The following is a 20,896-nucleotide window of genomic DNA, read 5'->3' on the forward strand; positions in this document are numbered from 1 at the left end:
TAGCGACTGCCTTCCTCTTCCTGCGCTTCCATATGACCGGTGGAGGAAGCTGCGAGTGCACTTATCACTATGAGCCACAGCCAGACATCTTTGTCTGTAGGCACCATACGATGTCGCCTATACAACCGGCCTCGCTGAGCAGGCAGCAAAAGGCTTCTAACGTCCGCTTTCCTGCGGGATATTTTCTTCCTTTTTGTGTGCACTTTTTCGACAAGATCGAGAAGTTTCCGTAGTCTAGGACACACCTTAGACGTGGCGAAATCTTCGGACACCTATGATTGCGCATGTCTCTGTGAAATGCATGTGCGCACCACACGAGTATGATATTACAGCAGGGGAAAGAGTGGTTTGAGCCCCGTGTGGTACGGGACGAAGAGAAAGAGGCGGGCTTAGGAAGACAAGGGGTACACGTGGGCATAAGGCTACCTGGCACGCCTTCTACTGCAGTGCCCAAAAAGGAAGGCGTATGCATATAAAATCTGTCCTCATCGGCTCTACAGTCACCAGTCGTCACCAGTTCTCCCAGAGCCATCACCGCCATGAAGCCCCTGGTGAGTGCAATGCGTTTTCTATGCGAGATTTTGCTCAAAGTGTAGGTTTTTTTCTTCACTTAAAACATATTTGTTGTTTGTAAATACGAGCAAGGGAGAGCCTTCATTTAAAGAGGCTGCGAGCGAGAGGTGTTTCTACAAACGTAGCTTCTAGCATCTCTGCTAGAAACCATGTTTGGCAGAAACTTGCTTGGAGTCAGATGCCACTGATTTTAAATCGACGTATCGCATGTTATTTATTATTCAAAAAATACAGTTAGAAGCTTGAAAGTCATAGGTTTGTATCTTAGTGGACAATGAACAGCGAAAAATGAATTCATTTTTTATGGATTTGTGTGTATGAATATTGAGTCTGTAATCTCAATGTACATCATTATTACCCAGCTTTCTCTGCTTTTGTTCATACGTAGAGATTTCAATAGAACGGTATTAGAGTAAAAAAATGTGCCTCATGCGCCACGGGTTATTCTTTGTTTCTATCTTTAGAATGATGCGTTTTCTTGAGGCAATGAATCTTCCCGAACGTCATTGCTTCAAAAACATGCCAATGAAATAAGATGGTCTGTGAAACTTTGAGCAACGTAGAAATGGAAAGGCGCTTTATCTAAAAATACATCCTCAATACTTTGATAATGATATTCAGCTGATAATGTGTACTTTGTGCCCCCGTAGATGAAAAACTTTTATTTAAATATACAATACATAATGATGCATCCATTTACACATATTTAAAATATAAGAGTATTTTCTTGAACTTTCAAAGTAGAGCACAATAATTTTTTATCCATCTATTCATTCGATGTAGAGCTGATATTCTGCAATCCTATTTGTGTTTATAAAATGCAGCACGTGTGCAACATGCTTTTTTTGTCAGTTTTGGGAAAATCTTTGTGCTTTACATGCATCTTTAAAGCAATCGTTCTACATACTACGTGAATACGGACGTTATACCTTACGTGCGTGTACTGAATCTCTATACAGTGTGCTGTCGCCCTGCTGGCGCTTTGCGCCATCGCCTCTGCCACTGGCAAGAAGAAAGAGAAGGTTGAGGCCCGCGGTGCTGTTCTCGGAGGTGGGCTGGGTGGCTGCTGCCCCTGCACTGGAGGTTTTGGAGTCGGTGGTGTGGGCCTAGGAGGTGGACTCGGTGGCGGACTTGGTGGAGGCAGCCGCTACAGCAGCGGTAGCTACAGCTCAGGCTCAGGCTACGGATCTGGCGTTGGCGCGGGTGCTGGACTTGCCTCCGGTGCTGCCCTTGGCTCAGGTGCTGGACTTGCCTCCGGTGCTGCCCTTGGCTCAGGTGCCGGACTTGCTTCCGGTGCTGCCCTTGGCTCAGGTGCCGGACTAGCCTCCGGTGCTGCCCTTGGCTCAGGTGCCGGACTTGCCTCTGGTGCCGCACTAGGCTCAGGTGCCGGACTTGCCTCCGGCTCCGCTGTAGGCTCAGGTGCAGGACTTGCTTCTGGTGCTGCACTTGGTGCCGGTGCCGGTGTTGGCTCTGGCGCGGCACTAGCCTCAGGGGCAGGACTTGGCTCTGGCGCTGCGCTCGCCTCAGGCGGTGGACTCGGTGTTGGGGCTGCCGGCGCTGGTCTCGGAGTCGGAGGAGCTGGCGTTGGACTGGCAAGTCCTGGTGTAGGCCTTGGCGTTGGTGGTGTTGGTCTCGGAGGTGGTTTTGGATCATCTTCCGGCTACTCTGGTTTCAAGCAAGGCTCTGGATTCAACAACCAGGCAGGAGCGAACAAGGCTGGTCAGGGAAGCTTCGCATACAACGTTGGTGGCTCAGACAGCAACAAGTATGGCCACAGTTCCTCTTACGGAGATTCCAAGAGCTTTGGCTCAAGCGCTAGTGAGGGCTTCAACCGTGCTTCTGGCCAAGGAAGCCATGGTAGCTCTTTCAACAAGGCTGCCGCTGGATCCGGAGCCCAGAGTTCGAGCTCTGGCAGCAAAGTTGTTGCCTCTGGTTAAGTACTACAAGGGACTCCTGTGGTGTTTGTGTAAGTAGTGCTCTTTTCGGAGATATTTTTCTTATTTTGGCCGTACGAAAAGTGTGTATGTCACTGTCTCATGCTGGAGCACCACACACGAGAAAGTTTACTGATCGAGAAAAGAACTAAAGCTTTGCTTAGCGGAAACAACTTTGGTCTGTGGCGGGAGAGAAAAAAAACTTCTCATGAGGTCGCCAGTGTTTATCAAAAGTCTTATGAGGAATGATTTAGGATTTCTATGTTTGCAGGGAAATGTCTAATTGAAGTGCTAAGTAGTGTAACTTTTGTGCAAAAAATCTACGTTCATTGCCTTGTATTCGGCATCTAGCACTTTAAAACCTTTTGATTGCTTTCTAAATAGCTACATATAGGTGAATGGAAGAAGAGAGGCTTTCAATATGTTATTCTTTTTGTACTTTTTAGGCCTAATAGAACTTATTTGGTGATTTACCTGGCATACTACTGTTTTTGTATCTTTACAGGCCCCTCCTTTACACTCAGATGGTTGCTGAACGGCTAGAGAACAACGGCTTCAAAATGTTACGTTTAGATGTCCGTGAAGTGATATTGTGTGCCCCATAATCATGCCTAGTTTTTAGTAAATAAATTGTTTTGCTAGTCTGATAAAATGTTTTCCTACACCAATAAACAGCTATGTTACTATAAAAGAAAAGTTGTCTTCTGTGTATCTGAATGCGACACGCATGCCCCACCGTGGTGGTCTAGTGGCTAAGGTACTCGGCTGCTGACCCACAGGTCCCAGGATCGAATATCGGCTGCGGTGGCTGCATTTCCGATGGAGGCGGAAATGCTGTAGGCCCGTGTGCTCAGATTTGGGTGCACGTTAAAGAACACCAGGTGGTCAAATTTCCGGAGCCCTCCACTACGGCGTCTCTCATAAGCATATGGTGGTTTTGGGACATTAAATCTCACATATCATTCAATCAATGCGACATGCATGCGCTATCCTCGTGGTGTGAACTCGAGTGAAAGGCCACCTAAAAAAAACAAGCGCCGTAGTAATGGTGAAAACAATTACAGAAAAGTTGGTCCCACTGTCTAGAAAACTACTTTAATTAAGTTTTCGGGAAAGGTCAATATGATTCAGCAAGGACATTTTGGTAATTCCAATACGCGGATGCTATATATCTTTTGATGCATGTAAGCTACCCAAGCTGAAAACAAACGATACTATGCTGCAAGATAATTACAGCTTAAAATACGAGTACAGGCATCGCTGAAGAAAATCTTAAATTGAGACAGTGAATAGTGTTAACGACAAATGAAAACGAAAATCCTCATAAAGGAATGTCTTATATTTCAATTTTTATTGGTGCGAGTATTGTAATAGTCTTCAAGATCCCTGGACTATTAGACTGTCATGCAGGAGAAAAGACGGCACGTTCTAAACAAACGTCTTTAATGAGACGAAATAGATAAGTAAAGGACTGACAACTTCGAGTCTTTGAGTGAGCGGCAGCAAGTGAGAAGCAATGAGGATGATGATGAAAGCCGTCTGCCAGGCTGAAAAGGAGGAAGTTCAAACAAGTATCATAAAGAAACTGTGCGCTGCAACTCAGTATTTTACATTATTCTTAAGAAGTTATTTACTTCAAAGAAGTAAATTGTACGGTTTGACGTTCATGGTGATTGAAAAAGAACATTACTTCGTGAACGGCTGGTGGAAAATTGTGTTTTCCTTGGTGTTTTTGTGAGAAACGTTTAATAGATTACAAGCTGCACATAAATGAATTTACAGTAATGTATTAAACAAAATACTGCAAGGTCGCAATTAAAATTTTGTGCGCTATTGCATAAGTACACGCTCATAGTTTCTTCAAGGCCTTTTTATCCCGTATGTCCCCATCCCCTTCTTTTTGGTATACTGCATGTTTCAAGAAATGTGTCTAAAATCACCAGAAATTATGAAGATGTGATCTTTGGTCAATGCTGTCTCAGTTACTTCGCCTGTAGCAGCGGGCAACTTAAAATGGTCGAAAACATCAATTCCGACTGTATTAAAAAGTAATTTATCGCATTTGTAGTGTGTGAACTTAAGCGACTATGCCACAATGAAGGAATGAAACTCTTCGCGCGAACAAATCATTGCAGCTTGGACACTTTGAAGAAGCGGCCATGGACAAGTGATAATTTTGAAGTAAGAAATTCTGCCGAATGCAGCTCTGATACCGACCTCAACAAGAAAGAGTGCGAACTGGTGCCATGCTATTTAGAGACGTCCAGCGTAAAGGAGCGTAATTAAAAGAACCATAAACCGACTCCCTAGGGTTGTCGCTTATACGAGTTCGCTCATGCTTACAAGAGGGAATAACAGCGCCAACTTCAAACAACACAGAAGATGACGGTGGTGTCGCATATTGACGAGATACAGCACCATCATATGTTGTTGTTGTTGTTGTTGTTTTAACTGTTTTGCTGTGGAGAGGTTGAGGAGCCTATTGCCTCGGCTACTCCATATCACAGAGTTCTGCAGCGAAAAATAAAAAAATAATACAGAACGGTACCCAAAAATTAACAATACGGAAAAGGAAAAAAAAACACATAATAGCACACTGAAACCAGTTCAAATAACCTGTCAATACACAGTTTTCTTCACGCAGTTCACACAGTCATAAACTACTTTCACGCACACCTTACTACTCTAATGCCAGTATATACATGACCATCCTTTACATAATACTCATTTCTGGCTGTCAGTCATAGGCGCTTGTCCAGTCCGGTCTCCACTAAAAAGTCTGTCAGGAAGATTATTGCCTTTTTCTGAAGATGCATCTCAGGCCATGGTCCAAGTAGTTTCTTTATTGTGAGGGGCCGTCTGTCCAAACTTGCTAATTTGTTCCTTAATTTTTCTCTTTCTTTCGCGTATTTAATGCACTCCAAAAGAATATGGCGAACATTTTCTTCTGCATGACCACCAAAGGAAACGGTACTTTATGAAGTTGATCCACACAGAAAATTTTCCATAGCGACAGACCTTCCACGACACCTAGAGACATTGATCCACCGACTTAGATTGAAAGTAGCATACACAAACAGCTTCCTGCACAAGATACATCGATCCAACTCACCGGAATGCCATTGTGGTCATGCAGAAGAAAATGTTCGCCATCATATGTTATTTTTTCCCATTTTTAGACTACCCAGGTATATATGTGCCCACATTTCAAAAAATCAAGTCAGTTGTAAGTCAACGCTTTGGTCGTGCCTTCTTCATTTTGTGTCTTGTCTGAATATTCCGCTGTTATTCCCTCTTGCAAATGACTTCGTTGTGAGGATGTCCGTCTTCACAGCAATTATAGCATTTAAGGAACACATATGTTAATGAGCGCACAATAATCACAGCTCTGTTAATTTTGTCTTGAACACATCATTTTGGTTGTCTGCTTGTTACACTCATAGGTGTTTCGGTTTCAGTTTCATCGTTGAATTTAGCTGTACTTCATAATGCTAAGCTATCGCTAAGGTCACTCTTTAGAAATATGACACCTTCCCGTGATGAACTTCAGTTCACCCATTTGACCTAACTACCTTACCACTGCCATAGAACAAATATTTATTCATCTTTTTTAACGACTGTAACAGATGATGTTGTTAACCATCATAAGGAGGCTGTCGCTACAGAAATACCAGTTGGGAAGGCAGCGAGACTGAAGATCTTAACCATCAAAAACAGCTCTCGCTAAAAAAAATCAGTTGTGGAGGCAGCCAGAAAACATAACATTTTTTTTCATTGTTGAGACAGCGGACACATTCAACCTGGCAATTTTTCCCCTCCTGAGTATGCACCAACATGCCTTGCTGTAATCGCAAAGTTATATCTCCCTCACTCTCTATCGAAACGTGTTTTCTCTTGTTGTAGAAATCAGATAAATACTAAAAAGTGTTGGAGTGCACTTAACTGTGCTGGGTGCATACATGGTTGAAACGTGAACAAGTTGCGCTGGGAAAGAGACAATGACAAATTGACAAACAAAAACGCGCACTCAGTTAAGCACTTCTGTCTGCCAATATCTCACTATCCTATGTCCAGCGTTGTTTATTTACGTCTTTAAACAAGTGTGAGTGCGGCAGGATACGAAGAAAACAAATGAAAGCAAGACAAATTTTCTTGAAAGAAGAACCACAGCATTTCTCATAGCAAGCCAACATGCATTTGGAATAAAAAGCGCTAGAGCCATGATATACAAATATTTAAAACTCAATATGTGGTAAAGAAAAGAAAACCTTTTTCTATAATTTCAATCTGCATAGACCTTTTTCAAAAGATCCCGATACTTCACCAATATTAACATCGACTCTAAGTAATATGTCTCATTCATTTTCTTGAAGCTATCTTATTTCACAGATGTAGTGTACAGATTGCGAATCAAGAAAAAATTTATCCAGTTTCCATTGCAGTAAAAGCTTCTTAATTGACACTCGAAGCGGGTTTTGTAATTATTCAAATTGAGCTGTGTAAATTGAGCCTTAGTAGGTTGGCACTAGAACGGATGGACACCGCCCCAGACTGCGCGGGTAGAAACAAAGAAGGTTCTTCTGGACTCGTTATCACAAACTATATGCTAGGGGTGCTATTCAGGATGGCCCAAGCTTCTCGGGCACTCGAGTTTGCTCTGAGCTCGCTTGCGGTGGCCGTGGCATGAAGATAGTGCGGAGCGCTTGATAGCAGCGTTAATAAAAATGGTTGGATGAACGCGCGGGGCGTTGCAAACGCATGTGTGACATTTGCGGCGGTAATCAAAGAAACACCGCATGTGAGCACGTCAACGCCGCCACTCGCTCAACATTTTAGCATTGCAGTGACGTAAGCGTGATTGTCGATCTGTCTTTTTGCCACTGAACACGCGACTCCCACAGGCGAGTTCGTGGGCATATCTCCTTTTTCGCACAGATTCTGTCGTTCCACATGCAGCATGAAAATTTCCCCTTTTCAATGCAGCAAGGGTGCACACGCAGCACTCTCATGTTGCTCGTTTCGCTTCTATCAAGTATTGCAGATGAAGGTAAGGACAGGTGGTCACCAGGGGCGCTCGCATCTTGTCGGCAACGCGGCTGTGATTGAATAAGCTGTGAGTGCGGTGAAATTGAATGCAAAACACCTTAGCCGCGTGATGATATCACTTTTACTTCTGCGTGTGTGTGTGCATAGTCTGCGCGATAAAGCTGATAGATTAATCGTGCCGCTCCACGTGAGTACTGCTCCTCGGCTTGAGCAGACGTGGTGGGCGTACCCAATCTTCCCCACGAGCGTCAGTCAATCAAACTGATGGACGCGTGAGCTCGACTACAAACTCGTTGATTCTGAGCAGGCCAGAGTTCTACTCGGGACTGTGATGGTGCTGGTGTGACTGTAAAGCGTTTGATGCGGTGAAAGGTAAGCGGCAGCTTATTTGCATATAAAATAACTTGCTGAGCCTCACTACTTCTGCTAAACTGAAGACTTAGAGGAGTTTGCGATAACCTAGCTTCTCGCAGCTTTTTAAGTCGGTTGTCTACTTATGTGCGTGGTCGGCTTCGAAGTGAGGACCACATCAGTTCTGTCTTAATTTTCATTGTACCAATCGCCTGAGGCTTAACTACCAATATACTAAGCTGTTTCCTCTTCATTGGTAAGGCTTTAATTAGAAGGCAGTTATCTCGGGCATAATTGCCAACGCCACGATCAGTATCGAGCTATTAAACGTAATCCTTATTTACTGGATGGTAATTGTCATTATATTTGCAAGGGCTAAGTAACATATTTATACTTAGCGTCCTCATGAATAACGTTGCGTTAATTAGTATAGTTTAGTTAGCTAATCAACTAGCATACTTTAGTTTGCCCAGTTCAGGCTTTACATAGGTTCAATAGCATGGTCTTAAGACGTGAAATAACTAACTCAGCCTTACCATGACTTAGCAATTTTGACTTGGTCATAGCATGTCCTGCCATAACTATTTAGGTATACCATCCAGCCAAAAAAATCGCAGCATATACATGGATAAAATGGTGATGAGTGGGGGGAAGCTTCGGAGTGTTTATCGGTATAAACTTTGAATAGCAGAGAATTCGTCGACCATACCAATTTTACCTAGGGAGATTCTCACTCACGAGCACTCCATGCGGCGAACTTGTGGAACACCTCATAGATCCTCAGGCCGCCGACCTTAAAAAAATTCGGTTGAATGTATTTTTGCATCTGTACTAAAGTCACACGCAACACATCTGATGTTTTTCCCGACCATGTGTCCTTGGTGTGACGGTTTAGGCTGACTCTTTGCCCGATCTCGTCGGGGTGATCGTAGCCAAGCAACTTTGCCACTTTTCTAGGCAAACCTCTAACACCTGGTATGAAGTAGTGGAAGGCACAACTCACCAGCTTTGACCAGGAGTGCAGCTCTTACTCCTGAATCAAGTCCGGCAGGCGGATAAGGCCAGTGGATCCCTGGACATTAGGTATCAACTATATAGTCTCTAAAACATCCTTTACCTTTTCTCTTGAATAAAGTTTCGTTCTCTCATTACTATTCGTTCCAACTACCCTCACTGTCCTAAAAAAACCGTTCATATTGTAGAAGTGCCGTTGTGAGAGCTCGTCTCAATGTGGACTAGTCTCTGCGGCGAACTGCTGCCGACCTGTCAACGCGTTTACAAAGTGACACCGCATGGAGTCATTTTTAGCACGGGAGAAATCGCAATTGGCAGCAAATTGCAGAATTTAAAGAATTTATATATAGTTTTCTGTTGCTTCGCATACGTTGCTATTAAAGTTGAAGTTCTCGTTCATTGTGCAAGAAGCGAACCGTAATGCGGGAATTGTAGCCGTCAAAAGTGAGCTGTGAAAATAAGCTCGGCTTGCCGCCATCAAGACACGGTTTGAGCACAAGCGAAATGAAAGATGACCTCTTCGCAAATGTCTTCTAAAGATAACTGACGGCTAACGATGGGTGGCTTTCTCAGTATCTTTGGTGTCCCATGACATCGCCATGAGTAGGGCCAAGAAAACATTTGCGTGCCTTCACCAGCTTTTATGGAAAGTCAATGCAGGAGTACCGTATATAGTGCGTTGAACAGGCTCTTACTTACTGTAAGTGAGAACTTATTCACTAATTAGCGAGCCAGCTACCTAATTGAAGCTTTGCAACCCAGCTGTTTATTACAATTGGTAGTTTACAATGGGAAGCTGCTCTATTTCTGTATAGCAATCTTCCTAAACGTCACACTGAAAATTAGTTTTGCTTCTTTCCGTTTTTAACTGACCTTATGTTTCTAGTATTTCAACTCCTGATTAAGCGAAGCTTAACTTAGGCGCTTTGACATGCGCAATCGCAGTATTCACTGTGATTGTACAGGTCCAACTAAAAAAATCACCACACAAGCCCTCCATACAAATGCTTAACCATCGAAAGCTGAAGCACGTGGCCTCGGTGTTTAGCAGTGGGTTCAACCCGTCATGGCACTAAAGCCTTTCACAATTATTGCTTACATGTTCGTGCTTCCTAATGAGGCGAGACGCGCGTTGGGCTTCAGCTTACCACAGTGTTTATTTCACGTGCAGCACTTTGTGCCTCGCATTTTCACGGCCATAGAGGAGAATATTCAGCGGTTAAATGCTTTTCGCAATGCGGTAATGCCAGTGTTTCTTCTCGAACCATAGGTGGTCACAGACGTCGCAGCCGAAGGCGAAGTGCCGCTGTAGAGACTCCGCCCGGAAGCGGGCGTTCGCCTTGGCAAACGCGCTCCGGCATCCATCACGTTGGCGCCGTAACACCACTTGTTTGGCGTAGGTATTGCGCCGTGTTGCCTATAGGCAGAAACAAAAAAACTAGGTGCTTTCTCCCTTCTTCAGGAACCACGCATTCATTGTTCGGCGCGACGTTGTTGCAAGCGTTTGACATCGCGAAATAACAACGGCGTTGTGGTATACGCAAGATCCGCCCACCTCCGGCGCTTACGTTGCCGTTCGCGACTTAGCGCGGCTCAGGAGGTTGCCGGATAATCGGTACGCAGTTGTTGCCGGCACTCGACCTCCCGGGCCTGTTTTTGTGCCAGGACGGCACCATCAGCCCGGCGAAGGCGAGCTCTCTCACGTTTCCACTGTCACGCTCTTCTAGTGTTTTCCGTGGCACACCCGTGTGCAAGGTTTCAAGAGAAGCTGATGCGCGCGTGCTTGGCGCCTCGCATGGCGCCACGGCGGCGATGACAAGGACGACGTCGCTCACAAAATGCAGACAAATGGTGCGTGTGCTTGCAGGGTTGCGACGCTGACAATGACGTAACTGATAGGACAGCCAATGGAGACCACTGGTGACACCGCTGCCTGACAGTTTTTCTTCTCTCCTAGCCATATGCAGCCTTCACTGTAAAAAAAAAAAAAGTCACTGCTTCACCGCAATGGCGAAGCAATGAGTGCGATAGCAACAACTTGGAATGTAATTCTGAGAGCGGCTAGCAGATCGAAACATGCAGTGCCCTGTTCACGCACAAATGAAGCACAAAAACAACACGCAAAGGACGAGAGTTAACTAACAATGTTTATAGTACAATGCTCAACACGCTGTTTAAACAAACACGACGCAAGAAAAGTAATCACAGGTACAGATATGAGGGTACTAACGAGTGTCCCAGTTGTTACTTTGCTGTGTTAGAAAAGCGTCCTCTTTTGGCAAAAGATGCCTGCCCAACGAGAGAAGTGACTTTTGTGGCCCAGGCAACTAACGCGATCGTTCCGCTGAAAGGCCAAGGCACACAATTCTCCTCACCCAAAGATGATCGCGCACGCACAAGCACCTAACATCCCGCCCCCATCCACGGGCCGAAGTATACGCTTGGGAGATTATCGAGAGTTGGCGCATCGTGACCAGCTGCGTGCCAAGCGCGAGTGGTTTATTACTTCAATAGCAGTTAAAGGGACACTCGGCTAGATTATGCCACCGGCGTCACCATCACTCACCGTATATGTATACGTATCTATACATAGAAATTTCCAAGAAAGAAAAAAAACCAGAAAAAGAATCTGGCGTGCGGGATCGAACGTGCGACCTCCGCGTCCTGGAAACGAGACGTTAATCTCTAAGCCACTGAGGCGCACGTCCTTCACCATTCAAACGGCAAGCTATATATATCTATCACACGCCGCTGCTGACGGGCATCTCTGGGGGGGGGGGGGGGGAGGTTCAGCATTACTAGCAAGATGGTCCAAGGAGCGCGCGTCGCCACATCGCGCGATATATAAGTGGTTATAACAGAAGAAAAGAAAAGAAAGGTGCCGACCCGTAACTGTCTCTCCTTACGAGGACACCTCAACATGTCAGCAGAGGAATGGGATATGGGGGATAAAAGATATAGAGAAAACGAAGGAGGGATAAAAAGAATAGAAGGAAAATAGATGGAGAAGAAGCCAGCCAACGAGAGGGAAAAAGAAGGAGATAGGAAAGTGGGGATCCGGTCGAAGCAGTCCAAGGGCGGGGTGCCACAAAGCGAGAGCTGCACGGCTTCAGGAGACCGCGGAGGGCGAACCAGTCGGCGGGAGCTACGCTGAAGTCGGAGATCGCGAGGGCACAACCGTCCAGCTTGAAATCCTGCGAGCGAATTCCACACATCGCGCGACGGCGAGTGCTCTAGTCTTCCACGCGTACTTCGGAAGGCTTAGTAAAGGGTGTGACGCTTCCTCGCGCGCCCTTATCTCGCGGTGGGGAGCAGGGGCGAATTGTACGTCTTGGCTCGCCTCGGACCTTACGTGGAACAATTCTGCTGCAGTTAGCGGCCGCGCAAAGGTCACTGCAATATTCGCTGTCCCCGTTTGGGAAATTGCGCGCTTTTCAGACACAGAAAAAAAGCAACTGAAACGCTTATTCTTATGAATATAAGAATAAACATTCACCCGTACCTGCGTGTACGTTTCGTGCGCCATTTCTGCGTGAGAAACACGGGACACGTTTCGATCTACTTTCCATTCTACGCGTGATCTTCCAATTTGTTGCTATCACGTTCACTGCTTCGCCTTTGCGGAAAAGCTGTGACTTTTTCTTTTTATTGTGATAGAATCTATATGGACACTCTCGTCTAGATTTAGCCGCAAGCATCGGCGTCGGCGTCATATACCGTATATCTATACGTATCTATATGTAATAAAATGCAAGAAAGAAAAAACTCAGTAAGAAACTCCGGTGGCGGAATCTAACGTGGGACCGCCGCGTCTTGAATGCGAGTTTTTCACCACTGAGCCACCGAGGGGAACCTTCTTCAGCGTTCCAAGAGCAAGCTATTTATATCTACCACTCACCGCTATTAGCAGCCGTCTCGGGGAGGGGGGGCTATTGTGTTTTCAGTATTATGAGCAAGATGACGCATTGAGAGCGCGGCGGCTCTCAACTCTCACGCGTACATTGGCTGGTGGAGACGAACGAGTAGAGAGGAGCCGCTTCGAGGTGAAGCAATGAACGCGATAGCAACAAGTTGGAAGGTAACGTACAGAATTTTGAGCAGATCGAAATGTGCCCCGCATTTCTGACGCACAAATAACGCACAAAACGTACTCACGGGTACAGATGAACGGGAATAAGCATCTCAGTTGTTACTTTGCTGCGTCGGGAAAGCGTGTTCTTGTTGCAAACGAAGACTGTGGAATGATTGCAGTGACTTTTGTGCACCCGGTAACTAAAACAGAATCGTTCCGGCAAAGCCCAAAGGCCAGCGAAGACGTACGATCATCTCCACTGCGAAATAAGGGCGCGTAGTTGAGCGTCCACGACTTGTTATTCGCGGGTCAAAGAACGCGTGGGAGATGAAAGCACGTGCGGCCAATTCGTGACGTTGTGGTGACGTGCGCTCATTGTGCCGTCTTGCTGGTAATGCTGAAAACACATCCCCCCGAGATTCCCGTCACCAGCGGTAAGTGCTAGATATAAATAGCTTGCTGTTTGAGCGTTCAGGGGCGTGCACCTCTGTAGCGCAGTGCCTAACGTCTCGCACTTACGTCTCAGGGGTCTAAAGTTCGATTCCGTACGCTGGAGTCTTTTTCAGGATTTGTTTCTTGCGTTTTTATGTATATAGATACTTATACATATACGGTTAGTGACGTCGATGCTAACTGCAAAAACCAGCCGAGAGTATCTTTATAATTGCTGCCGCAATAAAACCAGCCTAGACAGCCCAGTAATTGCTAACAGAATAAAAAAAAAAGCTTGCAAGTTTCATTCAGTAACTCGCACACTACTTTGTTATAAGAAAGCTCAAGCGGCTTGGTGGCGTGGATCAAGTACGTAGCTTGATAGACCGTACGGCACAAGCAGCGGTACTCCGAAAAAAGTTTCGTTGAGTGGCTGGGGCTATCTCAAGGAGTCCAGAGCAACCGTAGTCAACCGTAATCACCAGGTCCCAATGACCTGGTGATTCCATGAGAGGTCGGACATGCTTGTTTCGTTGGTACTTTTGTGTTTTCTAGGTTTTTTATGTATGCACAATAAATGTATATGGTAAGAATAATTTTATTTCCAAGAAATATACTTGAAGGTGCAGGGGTCCTGCTTTTGCACAGCGCAATATTTTCGAATTTACGGTCTGATTGCACTCGAACTATAGATCTTGTGTCAAAAATTTTTCTTTCCACGTTTAGCAGACATAACTTTGAGCTATATGAAGAGTTTTGTTCTGATGTCACTAAAAGGAAAAAAAAATGTAAAATAATCGCAAACACGGCCGAAGGAATTAAGTGTGTTAATTTTTATGCTCTTTGGTAAGTTTTTTGTAGCACAAAAACTTCAATATACTGTGAGATATATAATAAGGCCTTTGGAATAAATTGTTTGCCTAGAAAGAGCGTAAAAAATAGTTTAAGAATCAAGTGTTTTCAGAAAAGCTAATCAAAAAAACTGGTTTTAACTATGACAAATATTTTTATCGAAGGGCCATTATTCAAAACATTCTTGTAACCGGGTATAAACTAAAACAGTCGTGGAGTGATCGAGTTCTGCCATCAGGAATGCTAGTATTGAGAGCATAGGTCCAACTAATGGAAAAAATATGATCCTTGCTGGTGGTCGCGGCGTCGTCTATACGCGCATATATGAATAGATGTCCCTATGTGTGATTTTGCTAAACAAGCCATAGTCTACGCAAAAACTACTAAATATTTGAGCGATCCTTTTATATCTTCCCTTTTTTTCACAATTTCTACAGGTGAGGCACATTGGCTGTTTGAGATCTGTAAAACGCTGTGTTGGACGATGTATAGTGGCTTAGTTTTGGGCTTCAATACATCAAACTACGTTTTGTTAAGAAAAAAATCGAATATCAATGTCTTTTTCTGCACCATAAAAACTAAGAGAGTGCTGGGCACTCTTTTTGGTAGAGTACTTTCTTGTCTCGTATTTCACTCTCTTTTCCAGAGTAAATCACCTCTTGTTGAGGCAGAGTACAAAGATTTCCCCAGCAAGGGCCAAAGCACTCACCCTCAACAGGGAAATATAAAGCTTCCCGAAGCAGAATAGCATGGCCCCACCAAAAAGAGTAACAGTACACCTCACAAAAAAAAAAGCACAACTTCAATAGAAATTTGAATTTTTAATTGTTTTCGACGGATCTCTGAGTGCGCAGATTGTAAGACTAGCTTAATACATGACCTACGATTAAAAAGAAAAAAATATTGTAATAAAAAAACACCACGGACTGTGATTCGATCCCTCAACCTCCAGACGTACTACAGATTGCTAGCCCACCACGATAACAACTACACCACACTGACAGATGGCAACTAGGCGTTTTTAATGTCATAAGTAATTTTAGTGACATGTCTGCAATTTCTTGTTTAGGCACATAGATTTGCGTGTCTCTGCACTTTTAAAAAACAGCCGGACTGCAGCTAACGTCTTTACTTTGTTTGTTTGGTGCTTCGTTAGATTAGAACGCCTATTATATACGCTTTTTACAGTGGAAAAGAGGAAGATTAGCTCAACAAAGTATATGAACGTCACTTACACTGACTTGCTAAGTGGTTAGTCACTTCTACATGCCTACGAAACATCGCACTTCTGAAGTGTACGCTACACAATTTAGTTTTTTTCACCACCTTGGACATATTTTCAGTTATTCTTGTTCACTTTCTACGACTAATGTCACAATACTCCACTCTAACCGTACCGCACGTGAAGCTTACGGCATCATCCCCGTGTGCGGTGGTCGTAGCGGAAAACATGAATATTAATAAGAGGAGAATGTCATAGCAATCTGCGTTGAGTTTCAATCGTGACCTATTGAATGAGATAGTATTCGCACATTTCACTACACATATCCACAGCTAAAAACATGAATATTAAGAGTTCCAAGTGCCTTCCAGTGCACAAAAATTCACTGGCACACGCTGGAACGCTGTTCTTTTGTTAATTGTCTTTAACAACTCAACAAACAAATGCAGTACATTTTACTGCATATATGTGTGGTTATTAGGTAGTGGTAATCACTCGCGGTGTGCCGACGCATCTAAAAGAAATCTAGAGCAGAAGTTCAATCGCGTTTTACTCCCTCATGTCTGTAGAGTACATGGGCATTTCACTCTCTGAAAGAGCGGAAGAGTAAAAAGCTGTTTGACTCTCTCGTTTCATATAGAGTGAAAATGAATTTCGCTATGTTTTGCGAGAATAGAAGAACACGTTAAAGAGTAACTTGGCCTTTTTGCTCCTGCGATACCCTCTGCAGTTTTTATAGTGTGTGATGTTCGAAACTTAAAACAGCACTGAGATCAAATTTACTCATGTCAAGATTTTTGCGTCGACGAGCAGCTATCGACCCACTATAGCAATTCGCGACCTAAAAGGCATCTCAGTGACGAATGAGTGTCTGTAATATTTATAAATATATTCTTGATCGAATGTAGTTCAAATTGGGTGGAAAGCCTGCCAAAATTTAGAGCCTGGCAGCGCTACCTCGCAGCCACATCGAGGCTGCTGCACAGCTTATGCCGCTTTCACAAAAAAAAAAAAAAATGGCAACGTCACACTGACTTACAAGTGTGGCAGCTTGGGCTAGTTGGTATGGCATGACCAAAGTTATAGCGCGAGAACAAAACGACGACACAGAGACAAGACGTGTCTTCCGTGTCCTTCTTGTCTCTGTGTCGCCGTTTTGTTCTCGCGCTATAACTATCGTCACACTGACGTTTCGTCTGCTAGGAGCGCACGTACAGTAGGTTCAGTCGTGTCTCTGAAGGCGTAGACATGCTTCTGTTGCCAACATTGTCGTCCTCGCGGTCATCGTGGTCAACATCACCAATTGATGATGACAAAAACCTGTAATTGGGTATCGTCGCGATTCGCGACGATCTTTGCTCTACAAGCTCCGTGTTAAATGCAATGCATTTATCAGTCCTGGCCGTACTGTCGGCGCTCAGGAGCACCAACTACACACCTCATGTTGCGGAAGTTTGGCGAGTGAATTGCTGCTTTCAACTGAAGCAGGGCACACGGTAGGAATGGCCCCGGCCTCGAGAAGACTGCCAGTGAAATCCAACTGTTTCGGCAACACAGGATTTAGCCTGCAGCAGCTCGCCGCAAAGTAAAGAGAGCAAATGCAGCTGTTCTTCACAGGCGTCCAGTCCCTCTGTCCAACGGTGCGTACGAAGTGAACCCATTGGCTGCGTTGAGGTTCGTGGCTTGGAAAAGCATGAAACACTACGCACTTTCCGCTTTTTCCGCACTTCGACGTGCAGGTTCTCACTACACAGCCGTTCCCTGACATTCTGGCACGTATTGTTGCTCTGGCTGATCGTACTCACACGCAGCGGAGCACAACGTAAATCAGTCGATGCTACACTTTGAATCGCGCGCACGCTTCTACACAGCAAGGAAAGCCACTAGTGAGAGCATGGCCGAGAGTCGGCTCCAAACACAGGAATCTTCAACGTCATCGTTACTTGCGTATCGTCACTCAGGATGGTATTTGTGGAACGTATCACACCGAACACGTAGCACTAGTGTCGATGTCGCAGGGCAGTCTGTTTTTCACTTTTTATTCTTAGCTTTTCTACGCTGTTTGTCATCGAAATAAAATAACTTTGACGCAATGAACGCCATTTAAGTTTGGCCAAGAAGACCGGTGCATACCAAGTGATCGAATCATCAGCACATCTAGATCTTAAAATTTTGATGTCAGTGCTCCTTTAATATCTCGGAACGTGTGGCATCATATTAATTTGTACCAGCTGAATTTGTCTTAGGAAATTCTTGGCTATACTTGGCAAAGTATACCTGTGGGGATAATTCAATTACTAATGAACGAAATCACTGAACTTTCGCTTGTTAGTTCATTACGCCTTTAAATTTTTTGTGTTACTAGTGATTTCCATCTCTTCATGAAGTCAGGTAGCTCATGAGCTAGAATTGTGTAATATCTCGCTGCGAACCTTTGAATGTTATTGAAAGTTTTAGCTGAAACATTAGTATTTTTTTCACGAGCAAGAATTGTGTAATATCTCGCTGCCAACCTTTGAATGTCATTGAAAAGTTTCGCTGAAACATTAGTATTTTTGTTATTGTTGCACACATGTACCCCACTACCCCCTAGAATGCGCAGTCACTTGAGTTCATTTGAGATAAATGAAAAAATTGGCAGATCTATAAAATGTTCAGCATATCCCACGTACATGGGCAATCGATGTTATGCAGCAAGACGATGGAAGGTGACTGCGTTGTAACTTTTTTCATTGAGCGAAACGTTATAAAGTGGCGCTAAAAATAATGTTACATGGCATCGGGAACGATTTCGTTTAAGAATATGTACAAATGCTTGCACAGATATATGTTAAACATCCGCATATGTTTTATATAACTAGTTTTGCACTTGCGCATTGATGCAAGAACATGAGTATTATAGCAACACAACAAGCGGTCAGCAGATTTAAAGCGCTGGAGGTCGCGAGGATTTTAGCTCTGGACTCTGCTCATAAATCAACTTCAACAAATGGCGCCGAACAACGGATGGCGCCTAACGACGTGACAGCTGTATCATTGTGGGAAATATGTATTATTTCTAAACTTGGATAGCCAGCCCTGCCGCCACAATTGACCTTTCGTGAACATTAAAGTCTGTTTGAAAAGCAGTGCCTAGACCTGGCATGACTCTGTGGTAGAATGCTTCATCGCCATGCAAAATGCTTGGGTTGGATTCTTACTTGGACCCTGACCTTTATTGTTTGCAATATTTGGGTCAATGCTACCGATGTCAGGATTTTGTTAACGCTCACGTGTTAAAATTGCCCATGCGTGTTCTCGTCATTCCAGGGTAGATACTAAAAACCACAGATAAAATGTTAGAGCCTTCAGATGCCATTACGCGCACAACGCGGACATTGTACATTGCTCTGGAACATACGTGACCGTTAGTGATAGCGCAAGAATATTCGACAGCACATGCATAAATGCCGAGGCGCATCACCGCTTGTCATTTGATTGACGCTCTGCTCACTGCTATTAGTGCCTGCGTGAACAGTTCTCTGACTTTACGTTTACCTGCCACAAGTTTGGCTAAATAAACAGTTTGATCTAAACGTCCATCGGCTCCCTTCGTCGAAGTCGCGACACTTAACGTACAGGAGGCCCTTTCAGCTTCTATCTATCTATCTATCTATCTATCTATCTATCTATCTATCTATCTATCTATCTATCTATCTATCTATCTATCTATCTATCTATCTATCTATCTATCTATCTATCTATCTATCTATCTATCTATCTATCATAGCCACCTACATTTGGGTGCTTTCGTGGTCACCCTGTTAAGTTAAACACAAAATTAATAAGTGAGGGTAAGATGGTTTGAAGAATATGACCAGTTGGTTATGACATCATTATGTCACAATACTATCGTGCACGTCGCCAAAACTTTTCGCTAGATGAGGGCCACATACCAGCGGGCGGGTATGTGACAGAGGTGATTAAAAGTTTATAAATCAAGCGAGGAACCGCGAACACAAATATGTGATTAATAAAGGGAAGCTGAAGCACTTTTCTTAAAAAAATGACTTTGGAGCGTGTATGGACAGTTTGATCTCTACTCTATTATAAAAGCGATGCGAGTGTTCTTAAAAGTGAACGTCAATAGCACTCTTTGGTAAAAAAAAAAACAGTTGCTGTGGCTGCCGGGCTTTTTGAGACGCCGAACGAACCTGGTGACGTCATTTTCGACATGCTACGTCATCTGCAACAGCAGCACTGTGGAAGTGTGGCCTTTTCGATTAGTTCCGGCAACGGTACGTCATAGGTTATTCATGGAGGCCGTGGTTGAAGATAAGAAAGAACACTTGCTCTGGCCCAGGGGAAACGAAGATGACGTATGTTTCCGTGCCCACACTTTCAGCGCGCTCGCGGGGGCGGAGCAAGACAAGCTTTTATTTTGCCTGTTCTAAAGCTCCTGCTTCTACAACCGCGAAAACAATTATGACATCATCAACAATAATGTCGGTTCTTTCTAAACACGCAGATTGAATTTTTGAATCCCTTCAGCTTCCCTTTAACGCATCAGTGTTGGCAAAAGGTTGACATCGGCACGTTGATCCGACGAATACAAAAAAATATATATCAGTGCCCCAGCAGCATCGAACATCAGTATTTCGCGTTGCAATCAATTATTCTACCACAGAGTCACGCCCGGCATCGGAAACACTTTTCAGTAGACCCCAATGTTCGTGAAGCGTCAAATGTGGTTGCAGTGCCGGCTATCGGGTTTTTAAACATTACATATGTACTCATATTGTAGAGTACTTTACGTCAGGTTGATCTAAATTGTAGTTAGGTGCCATCTGCTAAAGTTCATATATATGTAGTAGGGTGCTGGGCTGCCATCGTCACAAGCACCAGCGCTTCATATCAGCTTTAGCTTTAGGGGTTGCTAATATCCATGTTGTTGTCATTGTTACGCAACACTGAACAACTGGTTATGTAACACATATGTGGCTGTTTAAAAGGGGCCCTGAAAAATTTTTTGAGTATTCGTGGAATTAATTCACTGTAAAAGCGTATTATCTCACAAATTGAACACTGCAAAATTTTTAAGAATCCATTCAGTACGAGTGGACGTACAAAGATTTGTCACACGCTGCAATCACATTCTCTCTTCTCTCGTGCCGACGAAACTGCTGGAAGCTAAGCAGGGAGAATTGGGAGGAGCAAACAAAAAACTTAACTCGCGCCTCGTGACACTCAGCATTTTTAAAGACGATAGTCCTTCTTGGGTACCATCGACGCAAAATTTTAGTCTGTCTGTCTGTCTGTCTGTCTGTCTGTCTGTCTGTCTGTCTGTCTGTCTGTCTGTCTGTCTGTCTGTCTGTCTGTCTGTCTGTCTGTCTGTCTGTCTGTACATCTGTCTATTTGACC

At 44.2% G+C, this 20,896-nt stretch overlaps 1 protein-coding gene across 1 annotated transcript in view; it reads left to right on the forward strand.

The window, feature by feature from the left end:
- The first annotated feature begins 501 nt into the window (after positions 1–501).
- LOC119161183 (uncharacterized) overlaps positions 502–20,896 on the forward strand; it is a 32,338-nt gene continuing 11,943 nt past the window's right edge. Inside the window, exons 1-3 of the mRNA XM_037413538.2 lie at positions 502–551; positions 1,533–2,505; positions 16,893–16,992. Of these exons, the coding sequence (XP_037269435.2) occupies positions 540–551; positions 1,533–2,505; positions 16,893–16,992 (1,085 nt within the window). The 5' untranslated portion in view covers positions 502–539. The remainder of the gene's footprint in view (positions 552–1,532; positions 2,506–16,892; positions 16,993–20,896) is intronic.

Source organism: Rhipicephalus microplus, chromosome X, assembly GCF_043290135.1.
Source record: "Rhipicephalus microplus isolate Deutch F79 chromosome X, USDA_Rmic, whole genome shotgun sequence".
Taxonomy (NCBI): domain Eukaryota; kingdom Metazoa; phylum Arthropoda; class Arachnida; order Ixodida; family Ixodidae; genus Rhipicephalus; species Rhipicephalus microplus.